The 19767-nt window shown below is 37.3% G+C and overlaps 1 protein-coding gene across 1 annotated transcript in view; it reads right to left on the bottom strand.

Annotated features, from left to right (window-relative positions):
* rxfp2a (relaxin family peptide receptor 2a) overlaps window positions 1-19767 on the bottom strand; it is a 128731-nt gene that overhangs the window by 34201 nt on the left and 74763 nt on the right. The window contains exons 6-9 of the mRNA XM_038278819.1: window positions 16631-16702; window positions 15230-15301; window positions 7395-7466; window positions 825-899 (exon numbers count right to left, since the gene is read on the bottom strand). Coding sequence (XP_038134747.1) covers window positions 825-899; window positions 7395-7466; window positions 15230-15301; window positions 16631-16702 — 291 coding nt within the window. The remainder of the gene's footprint in view (window positions 1-824; window positions 900-7394; window positions 7467-15229; window positions 15302-16630; window positions 16703-19767) is intronic.

Below are 19767 nucleotides of genomic sequence, written 5' to 3'. Positions count from 1 at the left end.
TATGTTTAAGCCAGAATGATTTGACATTTAAATATGACTTCCCTACGACTTTAAACCTTTCCTATGAAATAAACGTTTTAATCGGAAAAGGAGTAAATAAAAAAAATGAAGGTGCTTCTGAAGCAGGATAACAGTTGTTAGCACTTACAAGCCTCATTGAATCGTCGTTATTGCCCTCAGAGATGCAGTCAAACAGCATGAAAACAAGAATATCTGGACTTGTGAAATGGATTAGAGTGTTGAAGGCAGCGGGATACGTGTTCTGGAGATTACTTGTGTTGAGACTGCTATTTTTAACAAGTGCACTAGATAACAAGTGATAAGAATCTGCCAGTATAACAACTGCCTAGTGATCTGTGGATTCGTATGTCACAGTAGTCTGGATTTTCTTTCTTTATGAAGATACGCCTTATCAGAGAGAGATCAGAAATAATTCATTTGAACAGGTGTGAGCTTGAGTTTAATTTAAATTCGATTTCATACTATAAATGTTCTAATCCAAAAGAAAATGAAAGCCTGGGGGTTTTCTATAGTCTGCTCCAGTAATTCAGACAAAAAAGCTACAGACAACATGAGGTCACAGTGGATTTTGAGGCTCATGCTGCATCTCCTGCGGCTGGTCAAGCTGACCGACCACTGTGACATTAGCTGAAGGTGCCCATCAATAAAAAACCTCTCTCTGCATCCTTTTTAATATGTGCTTATGTTCACTCACGTGCACACAATAAAAAGACACTCACTCTCCCCTTTGAGCATACAAACATCAACCGAATCCCACACTACACACCTGCATACAAACAAGTACACTGTCAGAGCAGACTCACAGCCAGTCCAGGGCAGGCATGTGTTGACAGAAGCTGGGATGAGGGAGCTGCTGCAGCGAAGTGCGCACCATCGATCTGAGGAGAGAAAGGGGACATTTCACAGCACAGAGATTAGACTTTACACGGTGAGAGCAGCTGCTTTGATCACTGTGACTTGCAACTTGAACATCCTTTTCTTACACTGGTTGTACTCCAGCCTCTAAGTGGAGAGGGTAGAATGACTCAGACTGAGGTCAAACGAAATTCACAGCGAAATAAACTCTAGTGAATACTTTATGAGCCCAGAAAATGAAACTTGCTTTTTTTGTTTGTTTGTTTCATGCACTTTCTTCTGACTGAATATACTTTGATATATGATCATTGTAGAAAAGAAGGGCAGGTTTGCCTTTAATATTTAAGCAACCTATGCAAAACAAAAGACTATAAGACATCCGAGTATTCAGTGTTGAATGCTGGTGCCCACTAGGCGTGAACAAGTTTTTATGGTATATATAATTTTACAAATTATTATATCCCACAGAGTTCTCAGAAGACATTCAATTTCCTTATGTTTTCAGTTTGCAGGTAAAAAACTAAACAAAACAAGAAGCATAACAACAGAAAAAGTCGACTCTATATTAAAAATGTGTTTTTTACTTGAAACTCCAAAAAAAATGAATCACACAGATTAGGGTGACATACTTCTCCGTTTTGGTAACATTTTGTCTACTTGATGATATTCCCACACTGCAGCTAGTTGGACTTTATCTAATCTATCGTGCCAGAACTGTTGTTTTCTGACCTACCTTTTGCAGTGGATTCTAAATGGCTCATCCACTGTAGCACCCTCATGAAAACATTAAAACATCCTCCCACGGTTGCTTTATAAAATCACTCTCTTCTTTGCTTGTCACCATTTTATGATTCCGCCTCTTCTTAGTCAACAAGTTTATGACTTTCTCTCCACAGTCCTTGCCCTTGCAGCTTCATTTCTATCATTTCTAGCAGAAGGTGTAAAGGCTATAGACAGAAGAACAAAAACACCTTTAATCTGTTTGGAGATAGTCGTCAGTAAGAAGGAGGAGGAGTATTATGATTTGCCAGCAACTTATCAATATTAGAGGATCACATGTAAATATTTGCTTTGGTCAGATTAAAAAAAAAAAAAAAAAAAAAAGACCCCCAGGAGCCTTGAATTTTGCAGATACAGATAATTAATGCACTATTGATTATGTGCCGTCCATCAGCTTAAAAATTCCTCATACTTTAGGTGGCAACACTTCAGAGGTAATGAGAGTTTTAGAAAGAAACAAAACCCCATCTGGTCCTTTCTAGCGTAGTCCTCACCGGGGACCGACAAACACCCTTTGAAGAGGCGCTGAGAATCAGAACACTTATGAGTTCAAGCATCAAGCCTGAGTTTTAGACGGACACATGCTGTGATGTATCCGAGCGGTGAACATACCCCAGAAAGAAAAAACAAACAAGGACAAAAACAAGTCTCATCCAGAAAGCAGAAAACAACTGTAAGCAATTTTCCAAAGTCAGTCAAAGTCAGATATGCTTCTAGTAAAATTCAAGGTGTCTAATGCTGAAAAATTTACTTGATGGGTGGATTAGATATTAAAATGCAGGAAAAATATAAGAAATCATATCTAATACTAGTTATACTTCAGCTATAGCATCAAGGTGTTACTTTATTGTATCTCTTATACTATATCCTTTGGTTGTGCTGTTCTTTTTATATCTCTTTGCATGTGATGAAGCAGACTGAAGATGTTTTATCGTTATCTCCCTTTTGTCTCCTCTTTCTTTTATCTTTTCTCCCTTTTTTCTGTTTTTCCTTTCCTGTTCTACTAACATTATAATGACCATATAATCTGTAATACTCGGTTCATGAAGTATAATAAAGCTGTAAATATGCATAAATCAAGTAGAACTCTATGGCCATACCCGTACTGCTTCACTTGTTAAAGTAAAATCTGTTGGGCTCTTTTTGGCATCAAGACAATTATTCTTATTGCCACATTGCCAGACAGGACACTGGTAAAAAAGAAAGAAAGAAAAAAAAGAGATCACATCTAAAATACATAAAAAGAACAAGGTAAACAGTACCCACATTCTCATACATATTGAGAATGTAAGGAGAAGGATTTCCATTTTTAACGAATAAGATTGAATTCGGATCTACCTAGTCATCTAAGAAAAGCTTGAAAATGATTTGCCCCTTCAATTAAGAATATTTCTTTGCAAAGTAGCTTAAGTTCAGGCAGATTATCTGGATAAAGAAGATCAGTGGACAGAAAATTTAAAATCTCAGTCCTTGTTGAAGATGATCAGTTTGATTGGCCTGAATTAGAGCCTTGGATCAACGTCCATTTGTTTTCCTATCACCTCTAACCCAATGATATGCAAGGACAAAATAAATCAGTGTTAGTCTAATCTGACTAGAACATCCTGTCCATCCTGCATGCTGTGTCTCTAGGGCTTGTGACAAACTGAAAAAAAAGAAAGTTGGATCACATTTTCTTAAAATGTGACTTACTTATTGAGGACCACGGCAATCTGTGATGTTATTTTCCTCATTGCCTGCGTAACAATGAGCCGTTGTTAATGTATATTGAATAAAGATAACAGTTGAACACAGATACTGGTTTTGTAGATTAGTTTGTTTTTGTTGGGATCCTCAGGCTTGCCCACCAGAGGGCGCCGAGGATCCTTTTCTGCTCTCTTTGTTTTTCCCTTAGGGTTGGAGTTACTGTGGGGATCTGGAGATTACCCTCTGTCTCCAGCAGGATGCGCTGTTGGTCTTCTGGAGCTGGAACCTTCCTGCACACCTGTTCCTAATCCTCTTATCAGAAGACCTCAGTATTTTAGCTGCCTTCAGACCTTGATTCCACGCCGCAGTGTTGATCTTAGTTGGTTAGCTTCCTGAACCTTCTGCTATGAACTGAGTCTTGGTTGTTCCTAGGTTGAGACCAGATTCTAATCTCTCCTTATCTGTGCCTCACAGGAATCCTGTCTCCTCGTGAAGCTCTGGACGAGCTTAATCTCCTGTCTCCTCGTGAAGCTCTGGATGAGCTTAACCTCCTGTCTCCTTGTGAAGCTCAGGAAGAGCACCCTCACTGGAACCCAGTCTCTGGTCTGCAGCTCTGGAGGAGCTGCATCTCAGGAAACCAGTCTCAAGCCTGAAGCTCTTTGAAAGCCTAGCCAGCTAATCTGCCCTGGTGAGCCAAGCCGAAGATTTCTACATGGATGAAACCTGACAACTTCTCTGTGGAGTTTCCCTGGAGGTTCCCATGTAGATCTTCCCCTGTTGTTCCCTGCTGTGAGCTGGAAGCTCAAATCCAGCCTTCTCTCTTTCCCTGCACAGACCCCTGTGAACCAGCCCCCTGCCTGAACTGTTTCAATTTATTATCCATGTGCTTGTCTTAAAATAAACTCCTTGGACTTTTACCAGTGCCTCCGTGTGTGTTCTGCATCTTGGGCTTTACTCTAAGAAAACCCATCATGACAGTTTTGGTGCAGTTGATTAGTGCGCACAGGACTCCACCATTGGAGAATTAAAGAAGGGGGAGTTTAATCTCATGTATGTTGTTTGTGCTCCTTCATTAGCTGTTCATTTATTTTATTTTTTTCTTGTTATATTGCAGCTGTATATCCTTTTATAAGGGTTTCTTCCAATTTAGTTCAACTCTATATAAGAAACATGTTTGCCATTGTCCTGTGTTGGTGGGGTTTGGTTGATTTGCTGCACCAGAAAAAAAAATAAAGACATTGCAGTGGAAAACTCTTTGGAGCATGTTTTTCTTTCAACCGGATTGGGTCCCACCTCCAAGACTGCTTGGCCTCCTGTCGAGCATTCAACAGCCTGGCTGGTCAGCTTAAAGGACACTTGTTGTGGTTGCTCATGCTATAAGAACAGTTTCTTCCCATCTGCTATCAGCCTTATCAACATGGCCTAGAGACCACAGGGACACTGACACTGTCTCTCTCTCACCCCAGTTCAGGACCACAGAAACTAATCCAACGTAGCATCTCCAGACCTCCTGTGTGACATTTAAGGTCTCCAGAGATAAATTTCTCCAATGTTAGATCAATAAAATTTAATTACTGTGTATACAGAAAATAGCTATATACAGTATGATTGTATGTTTTATATTGTATATAGCTATAGATTCTGAATATATATATATATTTGGCTGCACCAAGTCAAATTCCTTGTAAGTGCAAAACTACTTGGCAATAAACTTGATTCTGATTCTGGTTTTAGCAGTTGTGCAAAATAGGTGGCTTTTATTATTTAGTTGTATTCGAGTACATGGGAAGAGACTCTTAAAAACATGCATACTTTTACCTCCACTGAACAATCATCTGCAGATGTCAGTCTAGCCTTTAAATTCCAAAAAGAATACATCACAGTCTGAGATTATAGGATGACAAAACATCAAAGATTTCAAAGGAGATACTAAAATCTTTTCAGCCAGTTTACCAAGACAGATGGCACACACATCATCTTCCCCCAAACATCCAGATGAGCCATCAGGAAGTGTTGAACCTCTTGAATCCAGCTATCTACTCAGCAATGTATCATGTACACCATAGAGATTAATCTCAGTGAAAAAGCGAAGTGATATAAAAGATAATTAAACAGAAAATGAACTTATCACATGCGTTTACTGTTGCTTTTAGATTAAAAGGGGATTTCTTATTTTACATTTCAGACCCCCAGCTAATGAATATATGCTGGCTTCAGTTTTTGTTGTTTGTTTAAACTTAAACAAAAATCACCAAGATGGCTTTCATAAAGCTGGATGAGGTATAAAAGAAAATTAAAGAAAGTCTTTATAAAAGTGGGGATTCGTTTACCCACCAGCAGTCAAGAAAACTTTGGCAATGTAGCTAAACTCCCATGATCCTTTGCAAACACAGAGGCTTATTACATCTTCATCTCTGTTTGTGTGATCTGATGACATCTATGCCAGAAATCTTCAATCTCTTATTAAATCAGAGGCCTTATTCAGTTCTGTGACATCCGATTAGCCTTATGGGATGTTAACCTCTACAAGAATAAGTCTTTGGCTGAATAAAATAAATATAATTAAAAAACAGCGAACATTTATGGAAAAATTACATCTTCCTGTCACGATCCACACTGTCAACATTTCAATTATTTGCACTCCCTTTTTTTCTGTTAATCCCTGTTGTATTTAAATTGTTTTTTCAGTCTATTCCCTCATTGTCTGGTCCTATGTTTATTTTCCCATGCTGTTACCTTTGTCCCTTGTATCCAGTAAGTTTATCCCTATTCGCTAAGAATATATCCTTTTTCAAAATGCACCTGCCAATATCCTTTTGAACCTTAGGTCCTTTGCCACCAAAATTCATCACACTCTCCTGCATGATTTATGCTTTAAAACTGACAGTATTTATATAAAAAAAAATGTTTAAGCTACACCAACAAAAGATTGCATTGCAAGTTATGAGTGAAAGGATCATTAATAATCTAAAAAGCATCTGTGTTTAGAAACCAGCAAAAACAACTGACTCATTGATTGGACTTTTAATTTACTATGCCCCAAAGTCCTAAAGATAACATCTCGACATGCTTTGGATTTTGTGTCAAGTTCAGTGCCTCAAAATGTTTATTTCTGCTCTCAAACCTTTATATAAACCTGCAAAATGTCCTAGTGGATTTCTAAATATCCATTGGAGACCTTAGGTAGACCTAGAAATATAGAATTTAATTTTGCTTACAGTAATAGTCTTGTGCTGGGAAAAATGTAGCCAATTAAAATCTGCTTTTAGTCTCCAGGTAGAGCCTTGAACAGTTGGCGTTCTGGATCCTTCTAACCCTGACTGTTAAATAAAATGCTTGCACAATTTGATCAGCGCATCAATTATGTTTTAAACCATAGTCTGTGGATGTTTTCTTTATAGTCAAAGGGGGAATTGTGCTGCTTTGATTATAGCTTTTGGAGAACAATTAAAAGGGTTGCACTTTGGAAGTATCAGTAGTTTACACCTGTCATTTAGCGCCTTAACAGACTTTGCACAGAACATACCGAAGTGAGGAAAGGCGGAACAGATTAACGGGTTTTACCTTTCAGAGGTGCAAATGATTTTAAATATAACAGAGTCAAAAAGCTTCCATGTGATCTGTGCTTTGGAAGCTCTGAATCAGCTGTGTTAGCACTATATGTTAATATAATAACTACAAAGGACATAAAATGAAGATCAAAGAAACAGGTGTAATTGTGTATGGGGGTGTGTGTACTGTATGGGGGATTGTTGGTCTAGTGGTTACAGCAGTGTGCTTGTGCTCTGAGAAGGTTGCAAGTATCCGGTTTGTGCCATGCATTGCTCCCTGCGTGCCACCCTATGGCAGCCCACTGCTTCCCAAGGGGATGGGCTAAAATGCAGAGAGTGAATTGCCCCATTGTGGGACAATAAAGAGGTTTACATTACATATAAAAAGAAAGGGCGGTTATATTTTATAACAATCACGTGTTATAACAACCCATCTTACCAGATCACTACTGAATGTGTTTTTTTTCTTCTGATTATTAGACAAACAATAGATGGACTCACAGAAATACTAGAGAACGGAGTCCAAAGAAGGTCTCATGGGTCAAGCTGTTAACCGGGTTATGGTCCAATATCCTGGTAAGAAAAAAAGGAACACATTATATGTATTTATTTTCATGCATGTATTAAAACAACACACATATGCATAATGCTAGAGTATTACTTTGTTATGTATGTGTCTTTAAAGACTGATAAACTTCAATGACAACACATTCTTTAAACAAAGGCTCGGCTGCAATGGTTTTGGCAAACCCTTTGTAGATAAAACTGCTTTAACATGTTTTACAAAGAAGTCAAAAAAGTCTCAGGTCTCCCTAATGGGGAGTTTGAACCACTCTTCCTACAGACCATTTGCAAAGCTTGACATTGGTATAGATAAAAAAAAAAAGTCTCCACTTCTAAGTATGGGTTCAAAATTCTGGCAGAGTTCTGATGCAATACTATGGCGTCAAGATTCTGCCAAAAGTGCACACAGTAGTAAAAACTCCTAAGAGCAGCTTTACCTCATACACACTCATAAACTACTCATTACATGTTTAATTTATTACATGTATAATAATAATAATGTACCACAAGGCCACAATATACAGTGGGGACTGGTTGGAAATGGACGGTTTCCTGCGTGATTCCTGTGTGATTCCCACGTGAATCACGTTGTATTTCCTGAGGCCAGTTTTTTTATTTCAAAAAGAACTGCAATGTACCCGGACAACCACCAGGTGGCGCTTGGGACCTCTGCCGTGCTGAGGGTGACGTTTGTGGGCCTGCAGTCAACTGAAAAGCAGGTTTATTGGGGATCTTGGTGTGATACTGTGCTATTTTATTTTGTTTTTGATTAAAATAAAGTTAATGAATTAATTTAACATAAGATTATGCAGTCAAGTGACTGCATAATCTTATTTTATGAAAATGGTTGCGTAGTTATAGATACACCTCCGATCTTATCTGAGAACTGTTATTTCTATTTATCTGCATCGCTATTATTTAATGAAAAATAAAATTAATTAAGTTGGAGCCGGGGATACGGACTGTAGCGCAACCAGAGAAAGGCGACAGAGACAGTGCTGCGGCTGGTGATGTTGAAATTAAAATCATATCCAAAGTTGATTCCTCATTAAGATAAGCCAAAGTTATTCAAAAGGGTATGTAAGAAAATATATTTTCTTTAGTTTTGTAAAATATAAGTGCCGTTGAAAGCTTTGTTTTTGTGTGTTACTTTCTTGCCGTGCAATACGTGACACCCCTCCCAGTCTGGTCAAGTAGCAGACTGGGAGGGCTGTCACCTGTTGCGAACTTATAGCGTAGTGGTTAAGCTGAGTCGGTGTAGACTAACAGCTTGTGGGTTCAATCCCAACTGTGGCCGAGTTGCCTTAAATTTTTTTTTTTTTTATTTTTTATAAAGTAATGAAAGTTAGAATGAAACCAGGTTTTCTATTTTTGAAACAACAATTGGAGTTATTCGTTGGACATTCACGCATGAGCCTGTATAAAAAGAGGAGCTGACCAGCTCCTTTAGTCAGAGACTTGCAGTAGACACCGTGTCTGTACGTTTGTGGCCCTGCAGTCAACTGAAAAGCAGGTTTATCGGGGATCTTGGTGTGATATTGTTCTATTTTATTTTGTTTTTGATTAAAATAAAGTTAATGAATTAATTTAACATAAGATTATGCAGTCAAGTGACTGCATAATCTTATTTTATGAAAATGGTTGCGTAGTTATAGATACACCTCCGATCTTATCTGAGAACTGTTATTTCTATTTATCTGCATCGCTATTATTTAATGAAAAATAAAATTAATTAAGTTGGAGCCGGGGATACGGACTGTAGCGCAACCAGAGAAAGGCGACAGAGACAGTGCTGCGGCTGGTGATGTTGAAATTAAAATCATATCCAAAGTTGATTCCTCATTAAGATAAGCCAAAGTTATTCAAAAGGGTATGTAAGAAAATATATTTTCTTTAGTTTTGTAAAATATAAGTGCCGTTGAAAGCTTTGTTTTTGTGTGTTACTTTCTTGCCGTGCAATACGTGACACCCCTCCCAGTCTGGTCAAGTAGCAGACTGGGAGGGCTGTCACCTGTTGCGAACTTATAGCGCAGTGGTTAAGCTGAGTGGTGTGTAGGCTAACAGCTTGTGGGTTCAATCCCAACTGTGGCCGAGTTGCCTTAAATTTTTTTTTTTTTTTTTATATAAAGTAATGAAACTTAGAATGAAACCAGGTTTTCTATTTTTGAAACAACAATTGGAGTTATTCGTTGGACATTCACGCATGAGTCTCCCATGTATAAAAAGAGGAGCTGAGCAGCTCCTTTAGTCAGAGACTTAAAGTAGACACCATGTCTGTAAGAAGGAGCGCTACCGCAGGTCATTCGTTCCTGCTGCCAGCAGACTCTATAATAATGCACTATATCAACAATAACTCCTGTAAAAACCACTGCAGCTACATTATAGTTTTGTATTTATTGAACAATATGCCGTGCAATATGTTGAATGTGCAATATTTCTCCTCCTGTATATAAGCCATCCATATTGCACATATCGTTATTTCTTTTTTTTTTATTTCCTATTGTTTTGTTTTTCATTGTGTGCCATACATGTACACATGCACCTTAATCCTATTTATCTTGATATACTGTATATACCTGGATATACTGTATATATATTGCTTATTCTTAATGCACCTTTTTCCTCCCTGTTTGCACCTCCAGTAACTTCTATGCCAATATGTGACGAGTGAATTTCTCCGCTGTGAGATCAATAAAGCTCATCTAATCACATCTACTCCAATCTAAATAAATAAATAAATATACACATGTTCAATAAATAAATAAGCATTCAATTAATTACCCCCAATAAATGGTGAAATGATATGTTCTCATAATAAATCATTTATTTAAAAAATGCTGTTATGTTCCTTTTTTTTTAAATTCCTTTTAAAATGCTTAACTATTTTTATTCTTTTATTTTCTTTCAAAAAATCACTAGATTTTAAAAACACTCATAGGTTTTGAAAGGTATTATATATATATAGAAACTAAAACGCTCTGATCTTTCTGTCATTTTGTGTGCGTGTGAAGCATCTGCAATGTTTTCGTTAAATATTCAAATAAATAAGATGGACTTTAAACTAGCAGACACGTTTGGATTTTTGCCATTTAATTTTTTTATTTAATTTTAAAAACGAAAGAAATGGAAATGGGGTTTTTATGTCATGATCTTGGCGCTGATGGTTTGGTTTTTTCCTCTGCTTCTTGCTCCCTGTCTCCCTGGTTCTGCGGTTCTAATCTGATTGTTTGCCTCCCATCAGCGCCAGGTTATTTGTGTGTTTTGGTGAGACGTTTCCTAGCTTTCTTTAGTCTGTCTGCTTCCCTGATTATGACCAGTTTTCTGTCCTGTGGATCAGCAGTCAACTGAAAAGCAGGTTTATTGGGGATCTTGGTGTGATATTGTTCAATTTTATTTTGTTTTTGATTAAAATAAAGTTAATGAATTAATTTAACATACTGTAGGGACTGCATAATCTTATTTTATGAAAATATTTATAGATAGATTGATAGTAGTTATAGGTACACCTCCGATCTTATCTGATAACTGTTATTTCTATTTATCTGCATCTCTATTATTTAATGAAAAATAAAATTAATTAAGTTGGAGCCGGGGATACGGACTGAGGCGCAACCAGAGAAAGGCGACAGAGACAGTGCTGCGGCTGGTGATGTTGAAATTAAAATCATATCCAAAGTTGATTCCTCATTAAGATAAGCCAAAGTTATTCAAAAGGGTATGTAAGAAAATATATTTTCTTTAGTTTTGTAAAATATATGTGCCGTTGAAAGCTTTTTTTTTATCCTTGATTATTAATCAGGCTGCTCCAGCTGCCCCGCCCCTGACAGCTGCCGCGCCGTAGTCTGCTACTGATAGTCCAGCTTCTCTTGAACCGCGTCTGTAGAGCCTTCCTGACTCAGTGCGAAATTCATTTTGAATTACAGCCCTCTGCGTTTCCTTCTGATCGAGCCAAGGTGGCCTATGTAATCTCTCTGTTAGCGGGAAAGGCCAAATTATCGGGAACGTCAGAGTGGTTGAATAATCCTGAACTCTGCAGCTCTTATAATAATTTTTCTTTGGAAATAATCAGAGTTTTTTGCCCAGTATTCTCCTATCCCTGCAGAGATCTGCCCTGCAGCAGACGAGCAGCCCCGCGCACCTGTTGGTGTTTAATAAACGTTTTAAACTTTCCCACTGCCTGTCTCGCCTCCAATTCTGGGTCCAATATTCTCATTATTATCATTACATTTTTACAGGTTTGCTTAAAAAGATTTATATAGTAGCCCATAATATAATAGTGAAACATAAAGTCAGGAAAATGTCTCATAGAAAATGTTTTTTATTTGCATTTCAAATCAATATATTACTGATAGCAAATGACATGTATCTCTTGGCCCTGGGAATATTACATGCCAGTCGCTGCTCCATTCAAGGCTACAACCTCATCGTTGTCTTGGAAAAACCGATGTGTAGACATTTACCCTCTTGTTCTCTGACAATAGAGTTCAAGCGCCGCTATAGTAGTAGCGGCATTCTTGCATTAAGTGGTTTGCTTAATTAATTGGTGATGTTTAGAACAGGATGACATAGAGGAACCCATTATATCCAGATTACGTTCTGGTCATACGTGGTTAAATAGTACATGATTTAAAATGGGAATAAACCGGATTAGCTCACTAACTTGCGCGTTGATCACATAACTGTGTTTTTCTCTCCAAAACACACAACTGCACCGCAGGCTTTGGAAGAAAAATCCAATCCATCACGGCGGGGCGGTGCTGATCCCCGCAATATTAACCCTTCATTTCGTATTGATGATTAAAAGTATTTATAACTACATTATTTTACAGTACAGTACAGTAGTTAACATTTATACAGTACTTTTATTTGTTAAACAAATGCTTGGGCCTGTATAAAGTTTTTATTCCCTGATTTCAATGTTGTAAGGAGTATTTCATCGTATGATAACTCTAAAAAAAAAAAAAAAGGTTTCTACTTCACGTATTTCACCTATCGCTGGTTCTTTTTGGAATGTAACCTCCGCGATAAACGAGGGTTCACTGTATTTAAAATGGAAATACTCCGGATTAGCTCACTGATTTTTGGGTGGGTCACAGCCATCCCTGACAACAGTTTAGAAACGCCGCTATTCATCGCGGCAGCAAGCAGCATTCTTGCATAATGTGCCTAAAAAGCCTGGGGGGTTGGGCCTTTCATGCTTGTTGTAAGGCATCATAGCGTCCTTTTCCAGATCAAACTGAAAATTTTACCAGCTAGATGATAATAAAAATAACAAAAATAGTATAACAATACGCCTATTATTATCAGAGTAAGATATTGAGGCTGTAGAATGATAATCTCTATGGTCTAATGAAATTCCTTGGAAAGATGGAGCGCACATCAGCTGATCTAAATAAAAGAAAGATGCCATAAAGTCAAACAGCATAATAGGCTACTATCCGTAATATATATAAATAAGTTAAAGAAGTTATTGTACAAACACACAAAAACAATGTAACACACAAAAACAAAGCTTTCAACGGCACATATATTTTACAAAACTAAAGAAAATATATTTTCCTACATACCCTTTTGAATAACTTTGGCTTATCTTAATGAGGAATCAACTTTGGATATGATTTTAATTTCAACATCACCAGCCGCAGCACTGTCTCTGTCGCCTTTCTCTGGTTGCGCTACAGTCCGTATCCCCGGCTCCAACTTAATTAATTTTATTTTTCATTAAATAATAGCGATGCAGATAAATAGAAATAACAGTTCTCAGATAAGATCGGAGGTGTATCTATAACTACTATTAATCTATCTATAAATATTTTCATGAAATAAGATTATGCAGTCCCAATGTTAAATTAATTCATTAACTTTATTTTAATCAAAAACAAAATAAAATAGAACAATATCACACCAAGATCCCCGATAAACCTGCTTTTCAGTTGACTGCAGGGCCACAAACGTACAGACACGGTGTCTACTGCAAGTCTCTGACTAAAGGAGCTGGTCAGCTCCTCTTTTTATACAGGCTCATGCGTGAATGTCCAACGAATAACTCCAATTGTTGTTTCAAAAATAGAAAACCTGGTTTCATTACTTTACATTCTAACTTGCATTACTTTGTAAAAAAGCGATAATAATTATAATAAAAAAAAAAAAAAACATTTAAGGCAACTCGGCCACAGCTGGGATTGAACCCAGTCTGTTGAACCAAAGACCACTCAGCTTAACCTCTGCGCTACACACTCGCAATACGTGACACCCCTTCCAGTCTGCTACTCGACCTATGTAATTCTGACTCATGGGACGCCGAAATGGAGTCAGACTGCCACCTAGTGGCTATAGTAGTCACATGTTTTTCACACAATACGTGAAACACGCGGAGCGTGAGTGAAGTGTCCATTTCCAATCAGCGCCCACTGTATCACACAATGAGTGCTTTATCCTTTTTTCTATGTCGTTGATTTCCACACTTGCTCATCAGTCTCCCTCCATCTTATGTGTGGACCTGTTTCTGCTCGCTTCTATCAACTTTTGTCACTTTGAAGGCGTTACCCACCACACAAACCAACAAGCCTGTGGTTGGCTATTTTTTAGTAATTCCTGCATCTTGAGTTGTGACATGTTGCTAAGGCAACCAGTGTAAACTGTCTTCCCATGTCCAGATAAAGTTTGAGCTAGCAGAAACTATCAGGATATTTTGCCAGATGTTCCAGCAGTTATACAGTCCATGTTATATTAAGATGACTTTGCTTAGCAGCTCCTGAAGGGAAATGGTTAGGCTGAAGTTGCTTTGCTTGTAGGACGAAGAGCACAGCCAAAAGAGGCAGGATTTCCTGAAAAGTTGCCAATCATAGACAAAGCAATAAAAGTTGACATGAACTGCACAGAAACAGGTCCACACACTGGTAGGATAGAATCTATAGAAAAATAAAAGGCTCACCACAAGCGCAGAAAAGAAGCTTGCCCTAATGAGTGTGCTATATTTGGGGCTTCATAGTATACAATCTGCACTCATAGAAGATTGAAATTGTTGATGGATAGTACTTTAGATGTATTTGTTTAAAAAAAAAAACTTTATCATTTGAGTATTTATCACACGTATGGACCTTTGGCAGAATTCTGATGAATTATTATTCATTCCAATAATTCACCGTCAAACATACTCATCCATGTGGTTATTTATATATTTACCTTATCCCACTTTTGTAACAAAGACAAAAACCCAGTCAGGGTTATTGTGAGAAATATTCAGGGGTGTTACTTGTATGTATTTGGGTCAGACTTGGATCCCAAAGGTTACCGGTTCGACTCCTGACCCGCCAGGTTGCTGGGGGGAGTAATCAACCAGCGCTCTCCCCCATCCTCCTCCATGACTGAGGTACCCTGAGCATGGTACCGTCCAGCCACACTGCTCCCTTGGGGCGCCATTGAGGGCTGCCCCCTTGCACGGGTGAGGCATAAATGCAATTTCATGGTGTGCAGTGTTCACTTGTGTGTGCTGTGTCACAATGACAATGGGAGTTGGAGGAGTTTCCCAAAGGGCTTTTCGTTTCCCAAAGGGCTTTTCAGTATGCCCATTCAACAACTTTGAACTTATCCAACCAGTAGTTGTCTTTTAAAGTTCTTGAAAATGTTGTTTCTTATGAGTTCAAGCCCTCAAATCATCCTCAAAACTTTAAAATAAACTCATATTACTCAATCAAACCCCAGGTGAGTGGATGCAAACCTCTGATTGGGGCTGCAGTAACGTGTGTGTATATCATAGATATGTTACTTACAGCCACTCTAAATGATTCAGATCTCTAAACACATCTGGACTGAGGGTGGATATCAAGTTGTCACTCAGAAACCTGAAAGAAGAAGTAGGAAAAGCAAATAAAACAAAAATCAAGAACATATCGCCATCTGATGAATCCAGAAAAATGTAAACTAAGAAAGAACAGAGAAGAACCAGGTTGCTAATAAGTGCATACATGGAGATTAGGTCAGGAAAACTGCATAGGAAGGAATATATAATCATTATTTTTGTTTTTGTGAACTGGAATCTGTCTATGATCTGATCTTGTGTGTTATGTTCCTTTTTTTCTACAAAATGACATAAATCCAAATCTTGGAAAAGGTTTGTGAACACAAAGTAGACTTAAAGTCTTTATTTGGAAAAATAAGTTGATTTAAAATGCTTTTGTTTCTCACGAGAGTTCAAGTTTTGTACATGTTGATAAAACCTGTCAACCAGCTATCTACATTTTATTTACATTCACTGCATTGCCAGAAGGACTGGGATACGTGTGTTCCAACTGACACGAACTCTACTGACATCATATTCTTAATATGTTCCTAAAATATGCAGCAATAACCTGACAAAATTCCTTAATCTCAAACATGATACTGTAAAAACAATCTGTCTTGCATGATTAAGATTTATTTAATTTGGCATTTTTGATGCTAAACAATGAAAATAAATATCAGGCTTAACCTTATTTCTGATTACTTTGTTTATTATTATCAGACCAAATAGAGCGGCTCATATAGCACAGGGACCTCTTCCTAACTGACATGCTTTTCATAAAGTTGGGGACTTTTGCACACACTGCCTTGGTGTGCACCATCTCTGATGTTTCTGGCCTACCAGGCTGCAGCTAAACGACCAGTTTTCTTCAGTGCTTCATCTGTATGATGCCACTGAACACTTTCTAGTGAAGAAATTTCACAAATGAATTTACTGCTCAGGTGGGCTTTCTGTTACCATACTACCCTGGAATTCACTGGGCTCCTGAAAATGAGCCATTCTTTCACAACCTGTAGAAACGGTCTCGGCTCGATTTGATACATCTGTGCTAATAAAAATGATTGAAACACTTGAATGTTTTGGGTGAGTTTCAACCCCTTTGGCAGTGTAGAATAGATTTGTTTGGATGCTGTTATTCTAAACCTCAGGACTTTGCATCAGCAGATGTGAATTTTTTATGTCTTAATTTTACAGTTTTGAATATTTGGCAAATCAAACTAGTCAAAAGAATGCAAAATACTCTCATTAGTTTAAGACCATATTTGAAATGTTAATACAGTACAGTCTGAACTTGAAAGATAAGCTTATTTAGAACCTTACATTAAGTTTAATTTACTGTAACTGTTCTGTGGAGATCAGTGGTATTTCCTTAAGGAACCAACATACTTACAACTTTTTAAGACTGTACAGTCCACGGAAGGCGTGCTTTGATATGGAATGAAGGGTGTTATTTTGCAGGAATCTGAGAACAGAGAACAAAAAATATTTTTCTCCTGAAGCTCTGCTCTGCAAGACATTGTTAACTATATATGAATTCAATACATACACGTATGTGTGAAACATAAAATTACATATTTTAAAGAATGAAAACTGTTCTCCTTGATTATTCTCATATGCTACAACCAGTATATGATGCATTTTACGTCCGTCAAAGTTAAGTTTTAATGTTTCACAAAGGTTTGGAATTTGTTTTTGCTTTTTTTCTGTCATTTTGCATCTTTAGAGCTTATCATTTATTATTTATCTTCACATATGAAAATGTTTACAGCAATTTGGAAATGTATTACAAGTACAATTAAAAAAAAAACAACCAAAGTCTTACAAGACACAGAGAAGGAGAAAACATCAAACAGGTAGACGGTAACTTGCTTTGGTTCTCTTGGGGAGTGTTGGCCTAGTGGTCAGGGCAGTGCGCTTGTGCTCTGAGAAGGTTGCAAGTACGCGGTTCAATCTCCACAGCCTCCACTCTGGGTCTCTGAGCTCCCAAAGGGGATGGGTTAAATGCAGAGGTATGGGGGAGTGGTGGTGTTCTGTCAGATGAGCATACCCTGTCAATATGCACGTGCAAGATGTCAGATTTGTGTTTATCCCTCAGTTGTGAATGAAAAATGTACTTTAAACTACCTCGGTGGGTGTATCCCTTTAGTAATATACCAGAAAAAAACATAATTCAAAGTCAGATTGCCATATGCTTCAAAATACACAGAAAGTTGAGTAAGTAAATAGTTTTTTGTACATGACTAAATGGATACATGCCCATCGGGGTAGTTGAAAGTATATTTTTTGTTTAAAACTAAAGGGATAAACTAAAGGAATAAACATGAATAAACTAAAGGGATAAACGGGTATTGACTATATGTATGCTGGTCTGACCGGGTATGCTCATCTGACAGAACACCCCACTCCCACTACCTCCACTCTGTGTTCCTGAGCAAGACCCTTAACCCCCGATTGCTCCCCGGGTGCCCAAAGTTGTCAGCTCACTGATTTCCAAGGTGATGGGTTACATACAGAGGTAAATTTCTCCAATGTGAGATCAATAAAGTTCAATTATTATTATTTTTTTTAATGTTTTACTGTCATGGAATCTGAAACTAAAAGGCAGGGTAAATGCTCTGATCCATTTACAAGATTTGGTATTACAAAAAAACAAAACAAATGTTATACCCTGTGAAGCAACTTAACTCTACTATACAACTCCTGATTAACAGTGATGAATTAAGTATCTTCAAATATCACGAATAGCTGCTTCCTTGAGTCTTTATGTGTTGCAGAATGTTATGGAATGCGAATAGTCCACCAGGTGCTGCATTGTTAAAAATTGATAAATTATCCTCAGAATCCATTTAAGACAACAGGAAATAAAGAAAATGCAATAAAATCTTTCAAAGCAACAGTTTAACTGCATTTCCTTTCAGAACACTGAGTTACACAGCTGGTATGATGCAGCCAGACTTTCTCTGTGTGAGAAAAAGTAAACTTAGGGAATAGACAATCTTTCTTTGCTTATCTTTCTTAAGCTTTGTGCATAACCTAAAAGGCTAATTTTAGCGAATTAGCTGTTGCTATTGCACCATGATGCAAACATGGGACTGCTGATTCATTCAGTTTGTCTATGTAAATGTGTGTCTGTCCCTATCAAATAAACTTTAATAATAATAATAATAATTTAAGTATATACTGAAACAGAGTTTTTTTTCCCCCTGGAAAAATGAAACAAAGAGCCGATGTATACGTTTTGTAGAACTATGATATAATTACATTTGGAAAAGAGACCCTGCAGAAACACATTTCAGTACAAACGTATGCCTGAGTACTGAGTAGTATAAAAGCTTATCCCCCTGTAGCTTCTAAACCTGGATAGATTTCTTATGACTTTTAACTCTAATTTATCAATAACCTTTTTGACAATATCTAAAGGAGGTTCACGCTTTTCAAGAATATTACTTGTGAATTGACCTCGCACCAAGATCAAATACCACCAGACTTCCCTTCTTACTGTTTTCAACAGAGATGGCAAAAGTACTCACTTTCCATACTTGAGTAAAAGTACAGATACTTGTGTTAAAAAATACTCTGGTAAAAGTCGAAGTACTGATTAAACTTCTTTACTCAAGTAAAAGTAACAAAGTACAGGCTTGTAAATTTACTTAAAGTATAAAAGTAAAAGTAGAAACCACTTTTTTCATGCCATTGCCTACATTTTAAATGGATGTCTGCCAATAGGACTAGATCTCCGTTGTGTTAATTTTCAATCATCTCGTCGTCCATACTACTGTGCTAACACCACCGCCATCAAGCTGCAATGATTTGCCGCGAATGAATCTGTCGATTCATCTTGTAGTGGTGCGTTAAATGCAACGTAGATTCCCATCCAATTAGATTGAATTTGGTATTGATGACGTGAAAAATAACAACGGTAACTCCATTGAAATGATTCAAAACTAAAGTAGCGAGCCAATTTTTTAAAATGTAAGGAGTAGAAAGTACAGATATTTGTGTAAAAATGTAAGGAGTAGAAGTAAAAAGTCGCCATAAAAATAAGTAGTAAAGTAAAGTAAAAATATCAGAAAAATCTACTTGAGTACAGTAATTGTAAACCAGAGATGGGAAGTAACGAAGTACAAATACTTCGTTACTTCCCATCTCTGGTTTTCAATTAGGTGTATTCTGCATTAACTAATGATGAGTAAAGTCATTTTAGCTAACTAATGATGAGTAGAGTAATAGTTAATATAATAATTTCATAATTTGATGTCTCGTGTAATTTTGGGGGAAAAAACACTCAAAGAACACAGCAAACGCTTTAACTACATATCAAAACCATAGTATTTAGCATTATGATTTTCATTCTTAAGACAAGCATCTCATGCTGCAGTACACAGCTTGTTACTGCTGGTGATATTTTCTGACAGTTTGGAGACATCACATGAAAACCCACAGATGCACCACAGATCCACATCAAACCAAATACGCTAAAATGACCAAATAATATCATTATAGAATGTAATGCTCCAAAATGCAACT

This window comes from Cyprinodon tularosa, unplaced genomic scaffold (assembly GCF_016077235.1).
Source record: "Cyprinodon tularosa strain WSP-4 unplaced genomic scaffold, ASM1607723v1 ctg144, whole genome shotgun sequence".
Classification (NCBI taxonomy): Eukaryota; Metazoa; Chordata; class Actinopteri; order Cyprinodontiformes; family Cyprinodontidae; genus Cyprinodon; species Cyprinodon tularosa.
Note: the sequence above shows the minus strand (reverse complement) of the source record. Positions and strands in the feature narration are given on the sequence as shown.